Consider the following 24,497-nt stretch of genomic DNA (forward strand, 5'->3'; position numbering starts at 1 on the left):
TATATTATGATTATATACACAATGTACAATGTATATGGTTGGGTATATATGTACACAATCTACAGAATGTACAGATCCATTTTGTATAATAACACATCTACAGTTGTTGTCTAACAGGGTAATTGAGTATAAATCTATATATACAGATGTATAGATATACAGTCATGTTACATGGTGGTGGTGGTCCCCACAGTTTATCAGTTTCCCTGATTCAGGGCCCGAATGGCCTGTGGGAAGAAGCTCCTCTTCAGCCTCTCTGTCTTGGTCTTCAGGGAGCGGAAGCGCCTCCCTGACCTCAACAGAGAGAAGAGTCTATTGTTGGGATGGGTGGGGTCCTTCACAATTTTCCTGGCCTTGGTCTGGCACCGCTTGTAGTAGATGGTCTTCAGGTCAGGAAGTTCCGTGTGAGTGATGCGCTGTGCTGAACGCACTACCCTTTGGAGTGCTTGTCTGTCCTGCTTGGTGCTATTCCCAAACCAGACTGTGATGTTCCCCGTGAGGATGCTCTCGATAGTGCAGGTGTAGAAGTTCCGCAGTACTTTGGAGGGCAGTCTGAAGTCCCTTAGGCGTCTGAGGTGGTAAAGACGCTGACGAGCCTTCTTTGCCAGGGAGTTGGTATGGCGGGACCAGGACAGGTCCTGCGAGATGTGAACTCCAAGGTACCTGAAACTATCTACTCTCTCCACCGTGGTTCTACTGATCCTCACAGGTTGGTAGTGCCGCTCCTGCTTCTTGCTGCAATCCACGATCAGCTCCTTTGTCTTACTGACATTTAGGAGGAGATTATTTTCCTGGCACCAGTTTTCCAGGTGTTTAATCTCCTCCAGGTAGGCCCTCTCGTCGTTGTCCGAGATCAGACCCACGACAACGGTGTCGTCAGCAAACTTGACAATGATGTTAGAGCTGGAAGTGGCTGTGCAGTCGTAGGTGTGCAGTGAGTAGAGCAGGGGGCTTAGGACACAACCCTGAGGAGCTCCAGTGCTGAGGGTGAGGGTGGATGAGGCGCAGTTGCCCACCCGTTCTGATTGTGGTCTGTCTGTTACGAAGTTGGAGATCCAGTCGCACAGGGATGTATGCAGTCCTAGATCTCCCAATTTAGTAGTGAGTAGGGAGGGGATGATGGTGTTAAATGCTGAACTGTAGTCGACAAATAGCATTTTAACATAATTTCCCCTCCCTTCGTCCAGGTGAGTCAGTGTAGTGTGGAGCAGATGTGCAATTTTAGGGTTAGGGTTTAGGGTTAGGGTTAGGGTTTAGGATTAGGGTTAGAGTTAGGGTTAGGGTTTAGGATTAGGGTTAGGGTTAGGGTTTAGGATTAGGGTTAGGGTTAGGGTTAGGGTTTAGGATTAGGGTTAGGGTTAGGGTTTAGGGATAAGGAGTTACTCCATGTTAATGGTGCACTAACACCAAACACAGGCTTTGGCCACAGTTCACACAGCTTCACATCAACTTTTGCATGTCTTAAACATGACTGGAAGGTACAAAGATAAGATGATAGCCCAAGCACTCACACACACACACACACACACACACACACACACACACACACACACACACACACACACGCACATGCACGCACGAATGCACACACACACACACACACACACACACACACACACACACACACACACACACACACACACACACACACACACACACACACTCTAATAGAAACACACACCTCCCTTTTGTGCCTGCCATATTAGCATAAAGGATTTATGATGTCATTATCTTAAAGTGCTTGATATGTTGTGACAGAGCATGACTTTTATTAATTAGGTTAATCTACAGGTTTTTACCCAGGGCATGATTAACCCTGGCCATCTTAAAGGAACCGCTCTTTCAACTAAACAGACGCCCTGTAGGAAAAGTTTGGCACCTTGGCGTGGGTATGACTGGGCTATGGTGGTTCTCTGAGACCAAAGACCAAACTAGAAGTCAATGACTAATGGTCATTTTAATAATTGATTAGCTGTTGATTAATGTTTTGGTTTTTTGTATGTTTGGTTTTACAAAATATCTACAAAACACACAAATTTACACAATGTTCTACAGTGTGCTTTAATATTATGTTTCACATTCCCCTCCACAACTCTCATGTCCACCTGGTGTGTTTGTGCTTCTGTTGTGCTTACCCGTTTCTCATGTAGCCATGCCCCCTTGTTAGCCACATTCCTACTTTGTGTTTGTTGTTTTCACCTTATTTGCATTATCTGGTCTCGTGCTTGCATCTTGTTTCGCACTCGTCAAGAACAACAGACCCAACAAAGGATGCAGCAAATCGCTACAGCAACGCTAAAGGTGTTATTAAATGGGTATTAAAGGGTTTATTATGGGGTTATTAAAGGTGTTATTAATGGGCTTATTAAAAGTGTTATTAACAGTGTTATTAAAGGTGTTATTATAGGGATTATTATGGAGTTATTAAAGGGGATATTAAAGGTGTTATTATGGGGGTTATTAAAGGTGTTACAAACTGAGCAGGTTTGTGAGGCCAAACGCTGTTCGGCTCAATGATGGTCAGACCTGCTTGCATGCTCACTGGGAGAGATACCAGCAGCTGGGGAGACCACTGGTTTGTCTGAGAACCACAGAGAATCTAGAGTCACCTGAAAAATATTCCTCGTATTTTTGTCAACAGTGTATTAATAAAATAGTTTGAAGACTGTGCACAAGCACATTGCACACACAGCTCGTATTTATCATAGTTACACTGTCCGTACAAAATCACTTGAGTGACAGCCACAGAGTGATGGATCCCCAGAGGTAACACAGAGAACAGCTCTGGGCTGGATGGAGATGTGTGCAGGGAAGAGAGAAGGTGGATGCTTATTACAGGAGAGAGAAGCTCCACTCCATCTTGTCTTGTGTCTCGTGTGTCTTATGATATCTTATCATTAGTTTCCCTGACAGTGATTTAGAGGCTTCTGTCCCCCCTCGATGCCAGGGGACGGTGTTTAAAAGTAACCTTCTTTTAATAATCACAGCCATTTGTCACCCCAAACTGTGGGAGTTGAAGGTGGTTGTGGGACTGAGTTGTAGGGATGGTGCACTGTGAGGGGCCTGGAGGGCTCATAAAGGAAGGTTTGGGTATGGACCCTGGAGATCCTGCAGACCCTGAGGACCCTGAAGACCCGTCAGTCAGCTGTTAAATCAGGTTCAGCAGTAGATCAGAGCACAGAGGAAGTGAGGAGGAAATCTCCTTCAGACTGCGATCATAGGAATGTCTGGGCTGAATATAATTCTAGCACAAAAAATATATAATAACTATACTGTTCTGTTTAAATAGAAAGGCCTTTAAACTTTATAGACAAGACAATGCAAATTTGTATGGCATTTTTAATATACAATGGCCATTCTAACATAAAAGAATGATATAGTATAGTTTTACTATTATTATTATTATTATTATTATTATTATATCCCAGTAAAAACTTACCAAGCTCCATGTTTTCCTACTACACCCTTCAAGTTATAGCTCTTTAAAAGTAAACAAACACACACAACACATACACACAGTTTCTCATGCACACATACGCACACTCTGTCTCTCTTGCATACACACACATGCAATTTGTGAATTGATTTTAATTAAATACATTGTTTACTGGTATAATATAAAACACTGTGAGTGCTGGTGTGTGCAGTGTGTGAAAGAGAGAGTAAGAGAGACAGATGTGAATGGTTCTGCAGATTGATGACAGGGTCAGTGTGAAAGTGACATTTTGTCAATACAGCATTGGCACTTCAGTTACGCAGAGGAGAAGTCTGATTTGTCTGGTTTGTATGGTTTGTCTGCTGTAATCATTTGCTGTTCTATCGGTTATAAATTGGTACAAACCCAAATACGCACTCACTCACAAACACACTTACACACCAACACATAGCTGCTAACAAACACACATTATTTTATTATGTTGGCATGAATTCACTGCTCGACTACAACAGCAGCTGTGTGAAATCATCAGCAGTGGCCATCATAGCCACTCTTCCTCCAGTGCTGAGTCCTAGCGTGGTCACTATTCCCTAAAATCATGCCCCAGTCATCAATCAATCAAAGAACCACCAATCACACTTCACATCCACTCCTCCATTCACAATTATTATAATTATGTCTTTATTCCTCTCTTCTGTCTATCCTTTCTTCTCCTCTCCAGTCATCTAGTCTCCTCTCATTTCTTTTTAGATACACATTTAATTGTTTTATTAATTACACCCCCCACGCACACACTGGGGGACTGCTTTATTAGTCTTAATGGGTTTTTTATTTAAAATTAAGGCTTTAATTTATTCTTCATATCTTTGTTTGTTTATTTATTATTATTAGGAGTAGTAGTAGTAGTGGTGGCAGTAGTAGTAACATCTAATATTAGAGGAATATCTTAAATTAGCATTAGGATGAGACTGTTGTGATGTGATTACTTGGTCTTAATTATCAATATTTGCTCCTTGACTGTCAGCCTCCCCCCCCCCCCCTACTCTGAATGAACCAAAATGAACATGAAATAAATATTTCTTGCCATGATGCTGAGGAATGGATTATTGACAATTTCCTATCTGACTGGTAATTATGATATCAGGAAACACTGACTCAGCTCTTCTATGACTCTCTTCTGAACTTATACCACTAGTACTCATCTCTCACAGCTTCCTTTTCTTTTTTCTGATATTTCTTCAAGAACTGCTGAATGTCACTGCCACGCTTCCTCTTACTCATGACTTACTTTGAATGAAAGCTGACAAAAGCTGACTAATAAAAATCTGCTTTGACTTTTTCAAATACTAATAATGCCATTTATCATAAGCAAGTACAGCTGGGATATTATACGAATATGCAATAAATTAAAGATGCTACTCTACATGTTCACATGCATCACTACAATGATTGACATTACTGAGACTTCGCGTGGGATTTCTAACAAATATAACAAAATATAAAAACATTAACGTTATCTGAATATGCCCATGAGTACTGTTGGACCATGCATGAATGTGTGGTTAATTAACTTTCTAGGTAATTTAACTATGATAGCTAATGTCAGTAGTGATGGTTGATTGATTTAGCATTCGCAAATTGGCCCATTTTCACACAAAAAAGTTTGTTTCCACTTCATACAATTACAGACACGTTTTAATAAAATATTATTTATTTCTAGTTACAGTTTCAACGCAAAATGACGATATTGACGTTGACGTTACTTTTTCCTGCAGGTCCGAGACATCATCAGAGCTGATATGATGTTACAATAATAAGTGTCCCATTATCAACATATGGAATTTGTGACAGATCCTAACATTGCACAAAGCTGGTGAGTGGATATTTTTTAAATTCACCTCAGTATATTGTAATAATACTGGAATTCACACATCTGTACATTTCCTTAATGTCATTTGCAACGTAAAGTAAGATGTTAATTCAGTTCCTGCCACACTATGTGGAATGATTAGTTAAGCTATAGTTAAAAAGCACTACTGGAACTTCTTCAAGAAAAAGGAGACATACTTCCCTTGGAATATAAATCCTAAAATATGAAATTAAACATAATTGTTCAATTATATTTAATGTATAATTGGTTCAGGCTTGTTGAAAGAGATACATGGATGAGAAATGGGCAGAGTAAAACATTTGTCTTTCTTGCAATGAAGTTGCAGTTACTGAAACCCTCGGAAACCCTCAGCTGTAGATGGTAATGAAGTGTTCAGTAATCAGCCCAGTCACCCTCCTGGTGTCATTTGGATGATGTTACAGCTGGAACTTATAATAATCTTTTAAAAAGTCTTGGGGTTTTCATCTCCTTTAATCAAACAGTTTTAAAGTTTTGGACTGTTATCTATTAGGATAGTTGTCACAGAAACGTATTAAACATGGAAACATTCTCTCCATGCTACTCCATAATTACTGAATGATACTGTGTGTGTTACGTGGTATTGATTCATTGTTTTATATGTTATATGTTAATACACAGAGTTTTAGATGTTTTTGTCTGTTTTTGTAAGATTATTATATTATATGATATTGTCAGGAGAATTTATGAAAGAGCAACAGACATGTTTATTAACTGGCTGGAGTATGTATGGTATTCATGAGCATGACTGTATGTGTGACTCTGTGTGTGTGTGTGTGTGTGTGTGTGTGTGTGTGCGCACATGTATGCATGTGTGCACATCTGTATGTTGATGCTGTGTGTGTGTTGATAGTGTGTGTTCATTGTGTGTGTGTTGTTGGTCTTATTGGTCCACACTGATTATCAGCTCGTATCATTCATTATCTGTGAAGTGCTCTCAAGGTCGCAGGGCTGCAAATGCAATTATCCTGCTGCTTTATTAAGTGGCCCATTTAAAAATGCTGAATCGCTGTAATTAATTTAGGGCCTATGTCCCCAGAGGATATGATCGTTTCACCAATGCCCTCTCACCCTACTCCCCGTGTGTGTGTGTGTGTGTGTGTGTCTGGGTGTATATGTGTGTGTTAGGGTGTATGTGTGTGTGGGGGGGTGTATGGGTGTGTGTGTGTGTGTGTGTGTGTGTGTGTGTGTGTGTGTGTGTGTGTGTGTGTGTGTGTGTATGTGTGTGTGTGTGTGTGTTTATTCCTTGTGAGGACTTGTTGAGGTATTACTGATATTAGGGTTATTCCTGTGTGAATCTATATAGAGGTGCTGTGTTAAAATAACATTATTTAGATTTAACATAACCAGCACAAAACTGTAGCTCTGTACAAGGAATATTTGTGTGTGTGTTTGTGTGTGTGTGTGTGTGTGTGTGTGTGTGTGTGTGTGTGTGTGTGTGTGTGTGTGTGTGTGTGTGTGTGTGTGTGTGTGTGTGTGTGCTATTTAAAAACTTCAAATCTAATTAAATTATTAGATTATAAAACCATAGGAAATGAGTGTTCAGCAAAAATGCTCTCTAAGCATGTTCCACACCCACAGCTCCAAAACCTTCTCACTTTATAACCTATTTGTCTAGATATTCTCCACTGTTTGCTCTTTTAATATTAGGCAATGGGTCATATACATTTAATTAAAAAGTAATCAAGCAGTTATTGAATCTGAATATGTTGCACTCCCTGTCTGCTCCGAGCAGATGGTCAATTTCTAAATGTTCACCACAAATGGTAGCAGAATAAATGAGGAAACAGATCGTTAATAGGGTTGGGGTTGGGGTTAGGGTTGGGGTTAAGGTTATTTAATAGGGTTAGGGTTAGTTGTTATGGTTAGGGTTAGGTTAAGGTTAGGGTTTAGGCTTAGGTTTAGGATTAGGGTTAGTTAATAGGGTTAAGATTAGTTAATAGTAACATTACACAGAGCTGCAATTTGAAATCCAGACCAGTTCGTTCATATTATTTGAAAAGTTTTGAAGCAAAATGTTCCATTGGTTCTGTGAGTAACAAACCCTGGACTGATCCCTGAACTGATCCCCAGACAGAACCCCAGCCCTATAAAAAAAACATTTAACCCACCCACAGCAAGTAATAAAGTTTGGAATAGCAAGCAGGGCTGCTTGTCTTTCACCCTCGTGCCTCACATCCTCGATGCTGAAAACCCTGAAAACCATTAAGCCATTGCACTTACAAAAGAGGGGAGGCCATAACAAAGTAGCACATCTGCAGAGGAGATATTACCAATTACCAATGGAGTCTTAGTCCACTGACCCTGGGTTGTAGCAGAGAAATCTAATACTCAAAGCTCCGCCCATCACTCTTACGGCCAATGAGGCGAGACAGAACTCCGGCTAGGCTATGGTGTCTGGCTATTTATAAAGAGTTTATAACGATACAGGTTGTCAAATGGTTGGGCTGACCTCAGATCAGTTTTGATTTCTTAACTGCTTTTGCTTGACTTGTTTGGTTTATCTGGATAAGTGGGACTGAGAGTTTACACCAAAGTTGCATCATCAGAATAATATACAGCAGGGATGAATATATTTCAAAATTGCTCTTCAAAATATGAGTGCTAAACAAATCAATGTTAAAAACATTGTAATTTCTGTGTTTGGAAATCAGAAAGCAAATTCTGAAGTAAAAATACAATGCTATTTTTATACATATTATGCACGTAACACTAAAGAACACAAATTTTAAAAACAATAATTTATTGTCTTAGTAATCTGTTTAAGGCACATGTAAACATTTGCTTGTTTTCTTTTTGCAGAACATTTGATATTTTTAGGTTAGTACACTGAATATCAATACTGTGTGAGAAGATAAGCCATTTTTTGTTAATTGCATTGTTTTATGACAATGGAATAATGGAATTATTGATTAGGATTATTAATTAAGTCTCAAGGGGATTGTTGTGTTAATTGCTCTAATTGACTTAATAACCTGTTTTCCATATTATTTAGCAGTCTGCTCCTGATGGAGTGGTTAAGGATTGGTGTTAAGTGTGCCTGTATGGTCACAGCATTCATTCGAGGGCTTGGGATATATTGCCACTTTTCACAGTAAATAGCCTTGCTATGAAAAATATAAAATATAATGCCCAAAGTATTTCCAAGCAGGTTTGTGAAAGTGGTGGTTACTGTAAGGATTGCTATGAAACCCCTCTCCTTGTCATTCCTGTTGTTAATGTACTGAGTCTGTTCTGGCCGCGATACGCTGCTCTGAGCTCAGGCCGCCTTCCTGTCCTACTTCCAAAAGAGCCTTGTATGACATGCTAATGGGAGCTAAGATGAACTCTGTCTTCTGGGTTAGAGGTTATAGGTCAAGTAGTGAATGCTCCCTGTGAATCTCAAAGGTCATTGAGGATGGATAACAACAGCGTTAGGCTCCCATGGCAACACTCAAACAGAGTAGCTGACATACCACAAGAAACTTTGACTGATCTGCAAACAGCTCTCTGTCTGTTCTGTTTATTCCCTAACTGAATAGGGTATGAACCAAGCAGTGATACTCTATCAAAGATCCACTCTTTTGTGTGTGTATGTGTGTGTGTGTGTGTGTGTGTGTGTGTGTGTGTGTGTGTGTGTGTGTGTGTGTACGTGCATACGTGCTTGTGTGTATGATGAAGCTCTGTTTAGGTCCTTTTTAAAGTTTGTTTATAGCATGTCTAAGTCATATTTCATATCAAAATGCCACATTTTTGAGTGTCCACTATGCTCACAGTTTCTCTATCTGAAGGTTCCTGACCTGGCTTGCCCTGTAGGGTCCTTCTGTCAGTCACAAACATCTCATTGCAGGTCCTAGCGCCCTGTAAAGATCTTACATTGCATAGCTTTTGCCCAGTATAAGTTATTCCATTTAAGAGTTTCTCTGGTCTTTTTCTGTGTTAGATGTTGTATGCTTAGTTAGAGAATAGAAAGAACAGACATTGAATATTTTTAAGGAATAAACCTAAAATTTACCAACAGCTGTAGCCTGCCCACTAAAAAGAAGCTTTATATAGCAAAAAGTAATTTGTTGATATTAAATTATCCAACAAAACAGAGACACTAAATAAATGTTAAGATCTTTAAGATGCCAGCACATAACTAGACAAATACATCAAAGAGCAGATAGTCCAACCAGCAGATGAAGTGCAGATAAATCTATACAGCAGTGCTCATGTTTTTGGATTTCCTGGGTAATTCCGTTTGACACAGTAATTAAATGAAGGAAGCAATGCCCATTTCCGTCCGCTCCTCTGTATCTATCATCGTTTAAGACTCGTCGCCCTCCGCTGCACAAAAGCTCATGTGCAGAAGGAGATGAATAAGTTAAACGAACACTATTATTTCACAGCAAGCGAGAACAGCGTCATTGATCAATTTTATTAGTTTGGTTTTATGTTGAGCTCACACTTGGTGTGTGCAAATAATTGCTTACCTGGTTGTGTTTCTATTTACAATGTGCCTTATTTGTATTCCTCTTAAAATTTGACATTATTGCAGAGAGGTGTCATCTCAAATCTCTCTCTAAACACTTCTATTTGTTATTAAGTGACAATTTATAAAGCTTGAATGTAGTGAGTAGTTTACTAACTTCCTTACTAATTTATCAGTGATGTTTGTGCTTATTCATGCAACTCTTGGCATCTTCATTTGCATGTGTAAAGTATTGATGGAGAGTTTGACTGCACTAAGATCCTCAAGCTCAGGTCCAGGTGTGGAAACCATGACTTAATAAAGCCACTACCAAAATGTTTCTGAAATGAAAAATGATTAACTGGATCTATGGAAATTTATTCAGTTCTTAATATAATAACAGAATTGCACTTTATTTAAAATGATAAGACTTTATATAGGGTTCGTGGTTAAACTTTGATAGGGACACTGTGAGTTTAAATGCAGACAGAATGGAAGAGTTTTGCTTCCCTCTGAACACTAATCTGGTTTCCTTACAAATGCTTAAATATGCATGATGGCAAGTAATGTTTGGAAACAGTGAAATATCCCGTTTCTGCTTATCCAGTTGTTTCAGCTGTTTCAAATATCACTAAATTATAAATGTCACTCAGTTACACATGTTCCGCATAAGGTTTTAATAAATATTTTAGTAAATATTTGAACCATAACATGTTGAGAGAAAATGCAATACTCTATATGTAAAGACATCTGTTTGAATCTGGACAGTGAAAAGCATAAATACAATCATGTTATAGTGCAAAGATTTGTGAAATAAATCAGTAACTTGAGGTAAGTCAGTAACTTGATATAAAGTTTACATGGTACTATAAATTGGGATAAAATTCATGAATCCTGATGAAACAGGCCTTTCAGATATAACATTTAATCACAGAAAAATGTATACTTATAATCCAGTTAAGTTTGTCATTGAAATTAATTCTACACTCAACATGTGAAAATGATGTTTTCAAAACGATATGCACAGGGACTTCAGAGCCCAACTAAAGCTCATGATAATACTGAAGCAGCAGGGCTAGGGCACATTACTGAAGAACGTCCAGAGTATACAGCTGTGTTCAGTATAAATGTGTTTATGATAATGCAAACATTACTGAAGAACACCCAGAGTATACAGCTGTGTTCAGTATAAATGTGTTTATGATAATGCAAACATTACTGAAGAACACCCAGAGTATACAGCTGTGTTCAGTATAAATGTGTTTATGATAATGCAAACATTACTGAAGAACGCCAAGAGTATACAGCTGTGTTCAGTATAAATGTGTTTATGATAATGCTAACATTACCAAAGAACACCCAGAGTATACAGCTGTGTTTGGTATAAATGTGTTTATGATAATGCAAACATTATTGAAGAATGCTCAGAGTATACAGCTGTGTTCAATATAAATGTGTTTATATTTTGTGAAATGTTATTCTAAAATAGCATTCAATCTTCTAGCTGTATCATTTAATATATTAAAGTTAGAAACATTTTTTCAATCCCTAATATTATGGTGACTAAAAAGATATGGTGGATAGATAGATAGATAGATAGATAGATAGATAGATAGATAGATAGATAGATAGATAGATAGATAGATAGATAGATAGATAGATAGATAGATAGATAGATAGATAGATAGATAGATTGTTTGTTTGTTTGTTTGTTTGTTTGTTAGATGGTTTATCTTAAAAACGCCCTGCTGCCACCTTGTGGCGACGACGAAGACTCAGGAATGGCCTGTTAACATTCCCCGGAACTGAGGTAGAATAACTGATTCATACCAAATTTATCTGACGCATCAAAAACAGATCATACAGAACATGCTCATTTATACTTTTTTATTTGTGCTTTTGATGATTTCTCCTGCATTCTTTCAATTAAAGCATTTCGTTTGCATTCACAGAACTTCTTGGACTGCCCCAACAATTACGATTGCTCCAGATTTGTGCTACAAGTCATGCACAGTTGTTCCCCAAAGAAAAAAAAAAAATACTTTAGCTATCTATTTCATTACCTTGAAGAAACTGGAATATAAAATTGTGACTTGATGAACAATCATGTTGAGATTATGCTGTCAGACACTAGTACTACTATTCATAAACTACGCGTTAACTTTATAGCCTAAATGATAACAAATTGGCCTTCAATTAAAATTAATTTATTTAATTAAATATTTCATATTGTCGGTATTGACAGTCGCCGATCCGTTTCGACGCCTGCCTCACCTCGTCTGCTTGACCTTCTTCCGTTAGTAACGCCGCACTTTGGCGAGTCGCTGAAATAGTTATAGCAGTACGATATGTTGTCGTTTACTAACTTGGAAAGTTACTCATTTTTACCCCTAAATGGGTAAAAGATTTACCCGTAAATTTTTATGAAGGCCGCCGTGCAAATAAGGAGTTGCAGCTTTGGGGAGGCAATCGTGCCAGTCGCAGTTCTCCTGAAGGCGCGCTTCCGCCGAGTCTGGTTTATGTGGCGCAGTTAAACTGGTCTTACACTCAACGCGAAATTAAGAGAAGAATTTGAAAATGTTCTTGCATCAGGCTCAACGAATTTCATCAACATTTTGCAGAGTTCTTTCTTTCTTTCTACCTGTAGGCCTAAAACTTAAAATAGCTTGTCCGATATGACCGAGTAATGTTTTACTAGACTACAGCTTATTCAACAAAATGTCACATTTATTTTAATAAAATTATTTGACAATAAAATAGTAAAACAAATTAACTCAGTAACTGTTCATGTCAAACGAAGCATATGTATTAATTTACATCAACATACCTACAATACATAGGTACAAAATGAATATATAGGTGCAAAAATGAAATATCAAACTAAAAAAATAAAACAATCTTATTGGTGTAGATTCCATGTAGGCTATCTAGGACTATATGTTTTCATATTTTCATATTTATTTATTTGTTTATATATATTTGTTTATAGATTTAATTGTTATTGGTATTTTTAGATTTATTTTAAATGTAGGTAGTATTTAAATTTGAGATATAAATATTTTTGTTTCTCTCTGGACCTTTTGCATTCATCACGTTATTCTTTCATAAAAGATTGACTTTTATTTTGTCGTAGTTGTGTGGCGTCGCCTATCCACGCGACTGAAGACTTTTGTTTTGTCGTAGTTGTGTTGCGTCGCTAATTTACGCGGCTGAAGACTTTTATTTTTGCGTTTTTTCGTCCTTGTGGAAGTTGAGGAAGTGAAGTGTCAGGCAGAACAGTCGGGTTGCTAAACACAGAGCATCCCGGCGATTGATTATTCAAACTAAGCTGATTTGATTTCGCTATAAAATAAGAAATGGCATATCAGTTGTATCGGAATACGACCCTCGGAAACAGCCTACAAGAGAGTCTGGACGAACTTATACAGGTAAAATAGCCCAACACTCGCTTTCGTGTAGAGCTACATTAGCTAATAGCTTACAAGCAAAAGATGAAGTCGTTTGTTCGTAAATTGAGTGGTTATTGTGCACAGTTGGAGTGTTTGTTTGTTTGTTTGTTTGTTTGTTTGTTTGTTTGTGTGTGTGTGTGTGTGTGTGTGTGTGTGTGTGTGTGTGTGTGTGTGTGTGTGTGTGTGTGTCTCTGTGTCTCTGTCTGTGTGAGGGTAGCAGTTAAACACACACTGACAAACAATATGGCTAACTGATCATCTCTGCTGTGTGCGCAGGTTATAGTGATTAAGATGGCGAGAAACCCGACTTTATATGGGCCTGCTAACTTAGCTAGCGGTGGGGAACATTTTTTTCAAATGGGCATTCCTAAAAGATTTCTCTATCTCGCTAATGTGCTTTCAGCGAAAGAGTTTGTTGGATCGTGATTGTTAAGATACCAAACGGAACAGCAGAGAGAGAGAAAGGGTAGAGCTCGTTCACAAAATATACTGTCGTATAGCTAACCTGTGCCGCTAAATATACCGCTAGCCACCTTTACCATACCATTCGCTTACTCTACCATACCCTTACCTTATCATATTCTACCATACCCTTACCTTATCATACCCTACCCTACCCTTACCTTAGCCTACCTTACCTTTACCCTACCTTATCTTATCCTTACCTTGCCTTATCATACCCTTACCTTACCTTATCATACCCTACCATACCCTTACCTTACCCTACCTTGCCTTAAGATATGTATTTAAGAACCTTATTTTGTTACACAGACTCAGCAGATTACCCCACAGTTAGCCCTACAAGTACTTCTGCAGTTTGACAAAGCCATCAACACTGCACTGGCCAACCGAGTTCGCAACAGAGTTAACTTTAAGGTGAGTATGCAGTACCATATCAAACAATATTCTCAGAATTATGTTTATGTAATAATACGGTAATGGACGTTGTTGTTGTTGTTGTTGTTGTTGTTGTTGTTATCCTGGTTATCAAAACCTAAAAGTGTACCAGTAGACCTCATCTGAAAGAATACATTCTGGATTAATTATGAGGGCTTCTCTCTGTCCTCTTCCCAGGGATCACTGAACACGTATAGATTTTGTGACAATGTGTGGACATTTGTTTTAAATGATGTGGAGTTCCGTGAAGTAACTGACCTGGTGAAGGTGGATAAGATGAAGATTGTAGCCTGCGATGGGAAAAGTAAGATTGTTGTTTCTTGTTTGTTGACCACTCCCCCAGCCTCCCCAGTGCAAATATGTTATAATTCTAGCCTATATGATACTATAGAGGTTGGATAGTAGCCAAACCTTCCACCATTCATTCTGACTGGGACTGTGTAATATCTGGGCAGTATGTGTTTTATGGCCAGTCACACAGATTTACGGTAGTAGATCAATTTGCAGATTTTCTGCAATGAAGCTTTAGATATTTTTTTCATTTTATGGGCTTTAAACAATTTAATATGGATGTCAGAATTACAACATGTAGTGGAAACCAGTTTATGCTTTCTCTGCAAACTACATATTAAAATACTTTGTTTTGTAGCAGTTCCAAGGCCACTTGGCCTGTTGTTCAACTGTCATGCAGTCCAAAATAATATCCTGTTCCAAAGAGAGACCCTAATCATTGCCTGAGACTGCAGGCTTATTAGGAGAAATGTGCTGATTTCTGAAATGGCTGAGAGAATGTTGTGCAGGGTTATTTGGATTAAGTGTGGTTGGGATTATAAAGATTCATATTCTGTTTCTGTTTCAGACACTGGTTCCAATCCAGCGGAGTGACAGGGTGGTCAGAGGCAGAAGGCAGGACCTAGGTGCAGAAGCAGAGTGCCATGCTGACTGAGGAAGACTAGGGTGAAGGCCAGTCACACAGGGAGGACTGTGTACATATTATTTATTACAGGCGACAGCTCTCTATCCTTCATGTACCAACCAGCTCAGCACAAGGCTGCACAAGATAAGGCCTTAAAAATGATGATTTTTTTTTTATGGATATATGTATCATTTTTGTAGAAATGCCTTTTGTTTTGTTTTCTGTTTCAGTTTATAACAATTGAGCTTGAATCATTTAATAAAGCTGTTTTAAAATATGTGTTGTGCAGTAAATTCACTGGAGTGAAATGTGCATGCATCAGTGTTGACATACCGATAATCTGTCTGAACAAAGAAAGTCCGGTGTGTCATGTTATGTCTGAGTCAAACCCTGTCTGCAGTGTTTCTTTTTATGCCACAGCTTTAATCAAAATGAACCATTTATGTGTGAATATGCATGATTCTGTTTCGAAATAACGTGTGGGTGATGAATGCTTACTGGAGAGATTAGTTGGATTATTGAAATTGATCATTTAAAATTATGGTTTTAACTTCAAAATCTAGTGGTCCATACTTCTAATGCACTTATCAAGGCCTTTGTACCAATTACAAATGCCTTGATACGGGGAGTATCCAAGAATCCGAGAAAGCATACATTTGTTTTTTAACAAGTTTGCTACATCCACCCTGCTCCCACGGTCTGGCGTCTATCATCATGCTATGGTAATCTAGTGCATCGTTAAACCCTAAAGCCTTTGTAGCTCTGTCTTTTTCCAGAGTAGATTTACTTATAATCACCATTTATTAAACCTACGTTAAGGAGAGGTGACTCAAGGTAAGTAAGCACCTTTATCTCTGTCCTCACTTCTGTTGATCAAGACAGTGTTAGGAATTTGTGTTTAACACTGTCAGGTTTGCTTATTGTTTACTGGAAGGGCTCAGCCAGTTTTGGTGTCGTGGTATCTGCTAACTGAGGTAAGAGGATCACTGTTGGCACAGGACAGACAAATGAGGAGAGACAGTAGCCTGTTTGCCATGGAGAAGGTTTTGGTGGGAAAAAGGGTTCTCTTAAGCGATCTTCCATTAAACATACTTTATTCAGTTCTCAGATTACTATAGCTCCCTCTGCCCATGTTTAATCTGCACTAGGAATACAAGCATCTGGTAGCATAGTTTACCAAACTATATGTCCAGGAATTAAAGTAAGCATAGGTTTGTATACTTTTGGTTGGAAAGATTGAGGTAGACCACTGGTGCATTGTGTGAATGTTTCAACAGTAGAGAAATGGAATAGAAATGTCTGAATAATCTTTGAACAGGATCTGTTCTGAATGTGATTTCACCATGGTCCTTTAATCTCTGAGGATTAAGAGAAAAGAACTGCTCTTTACAGAGAAGATGCCTACACAGCTTTCTACTGCCGGTCCCTCAAATGCTCAAATACTCTTACAACATCAAAGCAGCAGAGACCTGTGTACAGAACCCAAACACAGTGCTATCGCTCCCTTGCCCTCAACCCATTAAACACCTGCTGTGTCAGTGTACCACAGAAATGTTGATGATTTAAGTCATAAAAATCATGGATCAAGGAAATAAACCCAAGTAATATACATTACAAAATGTGCCATAAAATGGAAAAATCCAACTGCAGTGTATAAGAAAATATATATGTTGGATTTGTATGTAAAATTTGTAAAAGTTTAAAAGGCACAAGTTATTACCACTCAACATAAAAAAAAGTCAAATGAAAATCATGACCTCAGTGTTACAGATGTAACTGGGAGAAAACGTTTCTTTTTATGCTACACTACCTTTAAATGCTGTGATGTATTATCACAATGTACTGATTTTTTAATATGTATGCAGAGCAGCTATGTTACTACCCATAGTTTTACAGATCTTATGATTGCTGCCACAATAAGTGTAGACCTGTCTCTGAGTATGCTCTTTGTATGAAACAAAATGTGCAATGTCTCTCCATACATTTTATCCTTAATGTATTTATTTTCTAGTTTTCACCTTTTTTTTTAAAAAAAAAAAGGTTTTTGAGAGAAATCTAAGTTAGATGTCAACTTGCCATCAAACATCTGATCCATCAGTGTGAATCACAGGACCCAGAAGAGTTGATAAGGATTTACTGACATGGATGCACACTGAGTCGTGCTCACCCAGGCTCAACTGATCTGACCTGGGCTCACTCGAACTGACCTGGGATCAGTCGTGCTGATCAATGCTTAACCATGTGCTCATGTAGTATCCTGTCTGCCTCTGGTCTGCCCTTGTAGAATCCTTCCGATGTAAATGGATGATCAAAAATTATGTTTGAGGAAGCAGCGGTGAGCATCTTCATAAACTCAGAATGTAATTTTTACCATACAGATCGTGTTTACCATGCAGATAGTTATTAAAAGGAGGGGTGTTATTTCCTGCAAAAAGTATTTTCAGACATTGCTCATTGTTGTCTGTTTGAATTGTCCTGGTTGGCCCCTCTAGCGTCCCTGTCTCCATGGTTTCTGTCTTTTGTCAGTATTTCATTTTCTCCAGTCCTTTTCCGGGCCTTGTTTTGGGTGCGTCCCAGTTTGCATACTACTTACTGAAACTAGCTAGTTTTTGAGTATGTAGTATATAGTTTGTAGTATATAGTATCTGTATAGTATGTAGTATTTAATATGTAGTATATGTATAGTATGTAGTATTTAGTATGTAGTATATAGTATATGTATAATATGTAGTATTTAGTATGTAGTATGTAGTATATAGTATATGTATAGTATGTAGTATTTAGTTTAGTAAAAATGGTCAAATTTGAGTACACTCGGTTTTTGAGTGTGGTTTGAATGGACACTTGTCCCATAATGCAACGCAAAACGGAAAAGGAGGAGCTATTCGCGTCTGGAAATTTTTGAAAAAAAATGGCGGACATCGTACCTTACGTTCAGCGACGACTGTTGCAGGCGAACGGATTATATACGTCAGTAAAACTCAAGAGTTCTTCCAAAATAATCAATAAACGTAAATGGTTGCTATTTTAGTAAGACATCTGTTTGAAACGCATGTTACTTTAATTTAGCTAGCTGCAGTAGTGTTTGGCCTTCGTAGGTAAGCCAAGATAGCTAGCGTTAGCCACTTAGCCAGCTAGCTAAGTTTAACTTTATAAGCGAGGTAGAATTTCAAGAGTAATACCAGCAAAACAAGGTTAAAATAAACCATGGAAACCTTCTCAGGGACCGAGGAAGACCTCCACCTGCTCATGACAGGGAAAAACAAATTTAAAATAAATTAAATAAAATGTAAAAGTCTAATTAGTTTTGGGGTTTTTATGTTTAATTATAGATATGATTAATAATAACGATGGTAATATTAACAGTGTTAGTAACTATTAATTTGAATTCCAACTTTTAAAATAACAAGAAACATATCAAGAAATATCCATTGTACCACCGAGTGTCAAGGATTTGTGCTCCTTCAGGCTTTGCTTAGTGTATGTCCCTGGTAGCTTACATGCAATCAGATAGACTACATATAAATGTCAGGAAACCCTATTCCTGGCCACATGCGAACGTCCTTGGCTCTTTGATTCCATTGGTAATTTGTTGAGCTGTCGAGCCCCACTGCCTTTCATTCCGGTTTCTCTAGTTTCTTTAAACGCAGCTTTGTTATAAATATTCTGCTCCCACAGTCCCACGTATTCCTTGTGAATATATATTCGGATACCGTGGTAAACCTGTGAAGGCTGCAATTCATAGAAAAAATACATCCGGAAATTACACGTAAGGTTGGATAAAGCAGCACTCTTCTACGAGACCGACTGTCGTAAAGCATTACGGTGAAAAATATCGTTAATTTACATTTTTTAGTCAAAGAAAATCTCCATCAAGTTGTAGCTCACAATTACGTATGCTGGCATGGCAACGCTTCAATATCGGCTTTTAGTACGAAACGAAGTCGTTTGTTAATATTATGTACTAACTCGCCAAACCCGTACTATTAAGATCAGTATATAGTGTATTCCTTAGAGTATTGGTGTGTAGTATGAAATTGGGACAGAGCTTTGGTTTTCACTTTTTCATTTGTATAACCTGTTCTTGTTAGTGCTCATTCTCTGTTAGTTTGCTGGTATTTCAGTCCATGCCTCTGTTGTATTTGCTGTTAATAGTTGGATGTACTAAGCCCTTATTGCCTTATTTGCTCTGCCTGTATTTCTTTGCCTGTTTGTGTATTCTGTGTTCCTCATTGTAGCCTGTTTCTGTTATCGTGTGTTTGTCTCTTTTGTTTACTATGCATTCCCAGACTCTGTGTTGGCTCATTGACCCTGGAGTGTACTAACGACCCTGATTATGGATTTGCCCTTAATAAATCTTGCTCTTCTCAGCGTGTGTCTGCCTCGTGATCGCTCAGCATTACACTAATAGGTTAATTTGCTCTTGCAGGGGGAGATCATCTATGTGGTGAAGCATGTGACAGGAGCCAGTGCAGCTCAGGACTGTTGGACTGTTAGGGGAAGAACTCAGCTCTACCCTGTACCGTGCACCTCGGCTTGCTCGCTTGACACCGTTTTCTTTTGTAATACTTTTTTTTTGCTTAGTTTACAGAAATGGGGCCATGTGTTTGAACATGCAACTGTGGGCCAAGTTTCAATTTTGCTGAAAAAGTTCTTATAGTTCAGATAATTTTAGGAACTGAGAAATGCATCTGCTTTTGGCAAACAGATGTGTAACTGTAGCTCTCCCACATGAAGGACAAGTTGCTGAGGGTTTTGTTCCTCAGGTCTTCAGTGTTTTTGCTGAACGTTGCTGTCTCGGGTTTTATAGTTGTGCTTCTACAGCTGAATGGGGTGTCCATGCTAAAGCAACAGGGTAGAGTCCAGCACAGAATTAACAACCTTATGTTTGATAAAATCTGTTCTTAAGAGTAAACCCATACAAAGCTGGGTTACGTATCAGGTTTGTCAGCAGATGTCAGAAAATATCCTGCATGGATTTGGGGCAGAAACAGATTATGATTGATTGAGTTAGTGGGTCATTCACTGAAAGGCATTTTGTTGCCTTGTTTCTGACCTGTTTACTTTTAAGAAATATGATTCTAATAGACCTAAATACCATTAATAATGTCCTTAAGACTCTTAAAGATCAATATATTACTGTGGTCATCATTAATAATGTTCTTAAGACTCTTAAAATCAGTATATTGCTGTGGTCATCATTAATAATGTTCTTAAGACTCTTAAAGATCAGTACCTTGCTGTGGTCATCATTAATAATGTTCTTAATACTCTTAAAGATCAGTATATTATTGTGGTTAACATTTTGCTTCTCACTACTGCTGTGAGTAGTCAGCAACGTCACTGAATTCTTCTTTTGCATGTTCATGCCCACCACTGCACTCCAACCATGCCTGACACATCGCACAGTGTTCTACGACTTAGAATATGTGTTTGCAGTGAAACCGTGTCTGTTCTGTGTGCACTTTCACCTAGATTTCATTTAAACTCCTGCCTGAAATTTTGCATTGTATATGTCTTCTTTAATTGTTGTGACCTTCATTCATTTAACTTTTTACATGAGGAACAAAAAAGCATCTGTCTTAAAAGTAATCAGGTCAGGAAAAGTAAACGTCATGTTATTTATTCCATCTGGTAACATCTGAGCTTCAATAAGCTGAAAGTCTTTGTAGGAATGAGGTTACCACATATTTGCGCATGTGTGAGAGTGCATGTGCATGAGTGAATAGAGTGAGAGAGAAAGTTCCTCTGTTTGCATGCAAGTCTGATCTGCCATTATCTAGAATGAATACTGGACTAAATGCAGGAAGTTCCATTTTAACCACTCCCCTATCATTCTGCCTTTCTTTACAAATACACAGACATTTTTCTCTGGGTTTAAAGCACTTTTTAATCTGGTCCTGGTCTCTCATTGTTTAATCTGCTCAAATAACATAGAAACCCACATGGTAGAATCTAGATGACTGAAAGCTCATAGCATATTTTCCCCCCATAGAAAAATCAAACCAATTCTGTGATAATATAGTATTTACAGGAATATGCATACAGTTTTCATACAAATTCTGTTTTACCTGATTTGTTTTACAGGCACAGAAGACAGGGACTGCACAGACCTTTCATAAGAACTAGTGCATTTATATCCTTCCAACCAGCAAAGAACCTGATACGTCAGTGTTTTCTGCCATATTTGTTTTCTTTAACCATAAACAGATTCGCACACTGTCCACAGAGGCAGTATTACAACTTTAAGATTAACAGTAACATTAACATTAAAATCATGCTGTGCAGGATTTTACCCTGTCTAGATGTTAAGATGTCAACGCACGATTTTGACAAAATCATAAAATATTATAATTTTATTTGACTTTACAGTAATTAATTGCTCTTTCCTTGTGCCTTGCAGTTGTGGTAGGTGCGGGTGTGGCCAGCTGCGGAACCAAAGTGTGACTGTTCCGCCACTCTCCACCAGAGGGAGCACAGAGGAGACTCAGCACGACTCACAATAGGAGAGATGGGCTGTGGCTATGAGGTCTGACTTCTTTTTTTTTTCTTTTTTATCATAAAAATAAATAAATAAACTGTATCATTAAAAAAATCCGAATGAATGCTAGAAGGTGCCAGGTAATGTTTATTTGTGATTTACATGAATGCATATGTGAGATTTACAGAAATCTCATTAAAGTATATAGTAGTAAAGTTTACAGCAAGAAGATCTGCTTAAATATCCTGCGCTTCTTTATCTCATGCTGGGCAGGAGTGGCTCTTCATGCTGGAGGTGCACTTCAAGACCATTCCTTCAGGTCACCTGGCAGAGTGGATGCTATTGGAATCTCACCCTGGGGAATCATGGAGAATAAAGATGAGATGTAAGTGTGCAGCTCCTAGGTGCACACACTCAGTATACTGTTTGTCCTCCCTGAAGGAGGACTACTTGTGCTGTGTACTCTGAGGGGCCCTGTGAACAGTGCAACACCACCGAGTTTTTAGGTGACTCAGCCACACCAGACCATGTCCAGTCACCAGTACATCACCAGAAAACACAGAAGCTTCTGCTGACCAGTCAGAGAAGCTTCCATTATAACTGTAGTCAGATCTACTGCATGGTGATGGAGGGTATGAAAAAGAGAGAACTGGTGAGTAAAGGGACAACAGAAACCTGCATGTCTCTCAGCCTCAGTGGATAACAGTGAGGGACACCAGGACACTGAGCTGGCCGTCTTAATGTAAATGTGTTCCAGTGACAGTCTGGACTAACACCTCTGTAAAATTTTCCAGTGACAGTCTAGAGTAACTACACCTCTGTAAAATGTTCCCGTGACAGTCTGGAGTAACTACACCTCTGTAAAATGTTCCAGTGCCAGTCTGGAGTAACTATACCTTTGTAAAATGTTCCTGTGACAGTCTGGAGTAACTACACCTCTGTAAGATGTTTCCATGACAGTGTAGAGTAACTACACCTCTGTAAAATGTTCCATTGACAGTCTAGAGTAACTACACCTCTCTAAAATGTTCCTGTGACAATCTAGAGTAACTACACCTCTCTGATTATTTTCTAGCCCAAAGCCCTCAAACTGCTGCGGATGGACCTGAATTAATTTTTCACTCATTAGAAGTAATTTTATCCTAAAGAATTCAAGAGTGATATTCAGCATATTCTAAATGTCTGATGGACTCCTGTTCCCTGCTGTCTGATCTAGCATGAGGAAGAAGATGTGGATGTCCACATGTGCGATCCCAAGATCAGCTGCTTCCAGTACACGCTCCACCAGCTGATGGTGTAGGCAGTGTTGAAGAGGCACCAGAAGAGGGCGCTCCCCCTGTGGCAACAGGATGAGGAGATCATGACCAAGGCTATGACCCAGTCTCCCAGAGTGGACAATATTTTACAGGATCTGGATAAGATGTCCAAGTGAGGGATCACTCCTGAACATAACATAAAGGCAATGTGCAGTACATTGGTGTAGAAGATGACCTGTTAACAGTGATGTAGCTTGGAGTATAAATATGAATGCTTAACTTTAATCCATGGTTAGGCTCAGTCTTTCATTTGCATTAGAGAAACAAAGAAACTTCATCAAGAAAAGTATACATAGAGTGTTTCTTTATCTCTTCCTCTGTTTCTCTCTCTCTTTGTGTGTGTGTCAGGGAGTTTGGACAGTTAGCATATGATCTAAAGCACAATAAGCAGCTGGTCATGAATGAAGCTGGAGAACTGGAGTGAGCTGGAGTGACTACACCTGTCGCCCACACCTGCAGTCAAATGCTCCTCAGGGACATGAGTACAGGCAAGAGCAGTGGCTTCAAAGCACATCACACACACCCTGTAACACACACATACAAACATATATGAACACACCCTGTAACACACACATACAAACATATATGAACACACCCTGTAACACACACATACAAACATATATGAACACACCCTGTAACACACATACAAACATATATGAACACACCCTGTAACACACACATACAAACATATATGAACACACCCTGTAACACACACATACAAACATATATGAACACACCCTGTAACACACACATACAAACATATATGAACACACACTGTAACACACACATACAAACATATATGAACACACCCTGTAACACACACATACAAACATATATGAACACGCACTGTAACACACACATACAAACATATATGAACACGCACTGTAACACACACACACAAACATATATGAACACACCCTGTAACACACACACACAAACATATATGAACACGCACTGTAACACACACATACAAACATATATGAACACGCACTGTAACACACACATACAAACATATATGAACACGCACTGTAACACACACATACAAACATATGAACACGCACTGTAACACACACATACTAACATATATGAACACACCCTGTAACACACACAAACAAATATGAACACACCCTGTAACACACACAAACAAATATGAACACACCCTGTAACACACACATACAAATATATATGAACACACCCTGTAACACACACATACAAACATATATGAACACGCACTGTAACACACATACAGATTTGGCATTAAGTGTACTGTGAAATATTTAGCTGACCCCCCCTTTACAAAGTTCACTATGATCCGATGTCTTTAGAGGAGTTTTCACTAATGATGTAAGTGTTGTAGTATGTACTGTGTTTAACTGGGTGATTTAACATTCCAGTGAACAAATCTGAGTGTAACCTGTGTTTGAGTATTCCCGTTGGCATATCAGGCACATCTTGTTTATGAGGCAAATGGCATGAAACACATACATGTGTTTAACTAAACCAAGTGTCCCTCTCCAGCCCCAATCATACCCTCCCCGTGGATACCATCAACATTTTAGGAATACGTTTGTGCTTGTGTTCTATTCAATGTTTTTTTTTTAATTATAAAAATTCAGAATTGTTTTAACATGCTAACTTTTTTTCAGGTACAGATAGAACCA

General features: G+C 38.5%; 1 protein-coding gene and 1 long non-coding RNA gene across 3 annotated transcripts; both read left to right on the top strand.

Moving 5' to 3' along the window:
* Window positions 1–13,004: 13,004 nt before the first annotated feature.
* Window positions 13,005–15,316, top strand: gtf2a2 (general transcription factor IIA, 2). Its single transcript, XM_026995619.2, has 4 exons — window positions 13,005–13,205; window positions 13,998–14,102; window positions 14,301–14,427; window positions 14,983–15,316. The coding sequence occupies exons 1-4, from the start codon at window positions 13,134–13,136 to the stop codon at window positions 15,006–15,008; spliced, it is 330 nt and encodes a 109-aa protein (XP_026851420.1). The 5' UTR covers window positions 13,005–13,133; the 3' UTR covers window positions 15,009–15,316.
* A 2,621-nt stretch (window positions 15,317–17,937) lies between these two features.
* On the top strand, window positions 17,938–23,389 carry LOC113567563. 2 transcript variants are annotated; one of them, XR_003409470.2, is made up of 7 exons: window positions 17,938–18,009; window positions 19,469–19,601; window positions 21,127–21,206; window positions 21,443–21,568; window positions 21,794–21,905; window positions 22,737–22,948; window positions 23,185–23,389. It is a non-coding gene; the product is annotated as an uncharacterized LOC113567563 (long non-coding RNA). The 2 variants fall into 2 exon arrangements; XR_003409469.2 differs by having other exon boundaries at window positions 19,469–21,206.
* Window positions 23,390–24,497: the final 1,108 nt, after the last annotated feature.

Source organism: Electrophorus electricus, chromosome 1, assembly GCF_013358815.1.
Source record: "Electrophorus electricus isolate fEleEle1 chromosome 1, fEleEle1.pri, whole genome shotgun sequence".
NCBI lineage: Eukaryota > Metazoa > Chordata > Actinopteri > Gymnotiformes > Gymnotidae > Electrophorus > Electrophorus electricus.

What these genes read in the sequence shown, in the direction of transcription:
- gtf2a2 (XM_026995619.2), top strand. Translation starts at nt 13,134, where the DNA reads ATGGCATATCAGTTGTATCGGAATACGACCCTCGGAAACAGCCTACAA. An exon ending in GTCTGGACGAACTTATACAG is followed by an intron (nt 13,206 to 13,997) that starts GTAAAATAGCCC and finishes TTTGTTACACAG; the next exon opens with ACTCAGCAGATTACCCCACA. An exon ending in GCAACAGAGTTAACTTTAAG is followed by an intron (nt 14,103 to 14,300) that starts GTGAGTATGCAG and finishes TCCTCTTCCCAG; the next exon opens with GGATCACTGAACACGTATAG.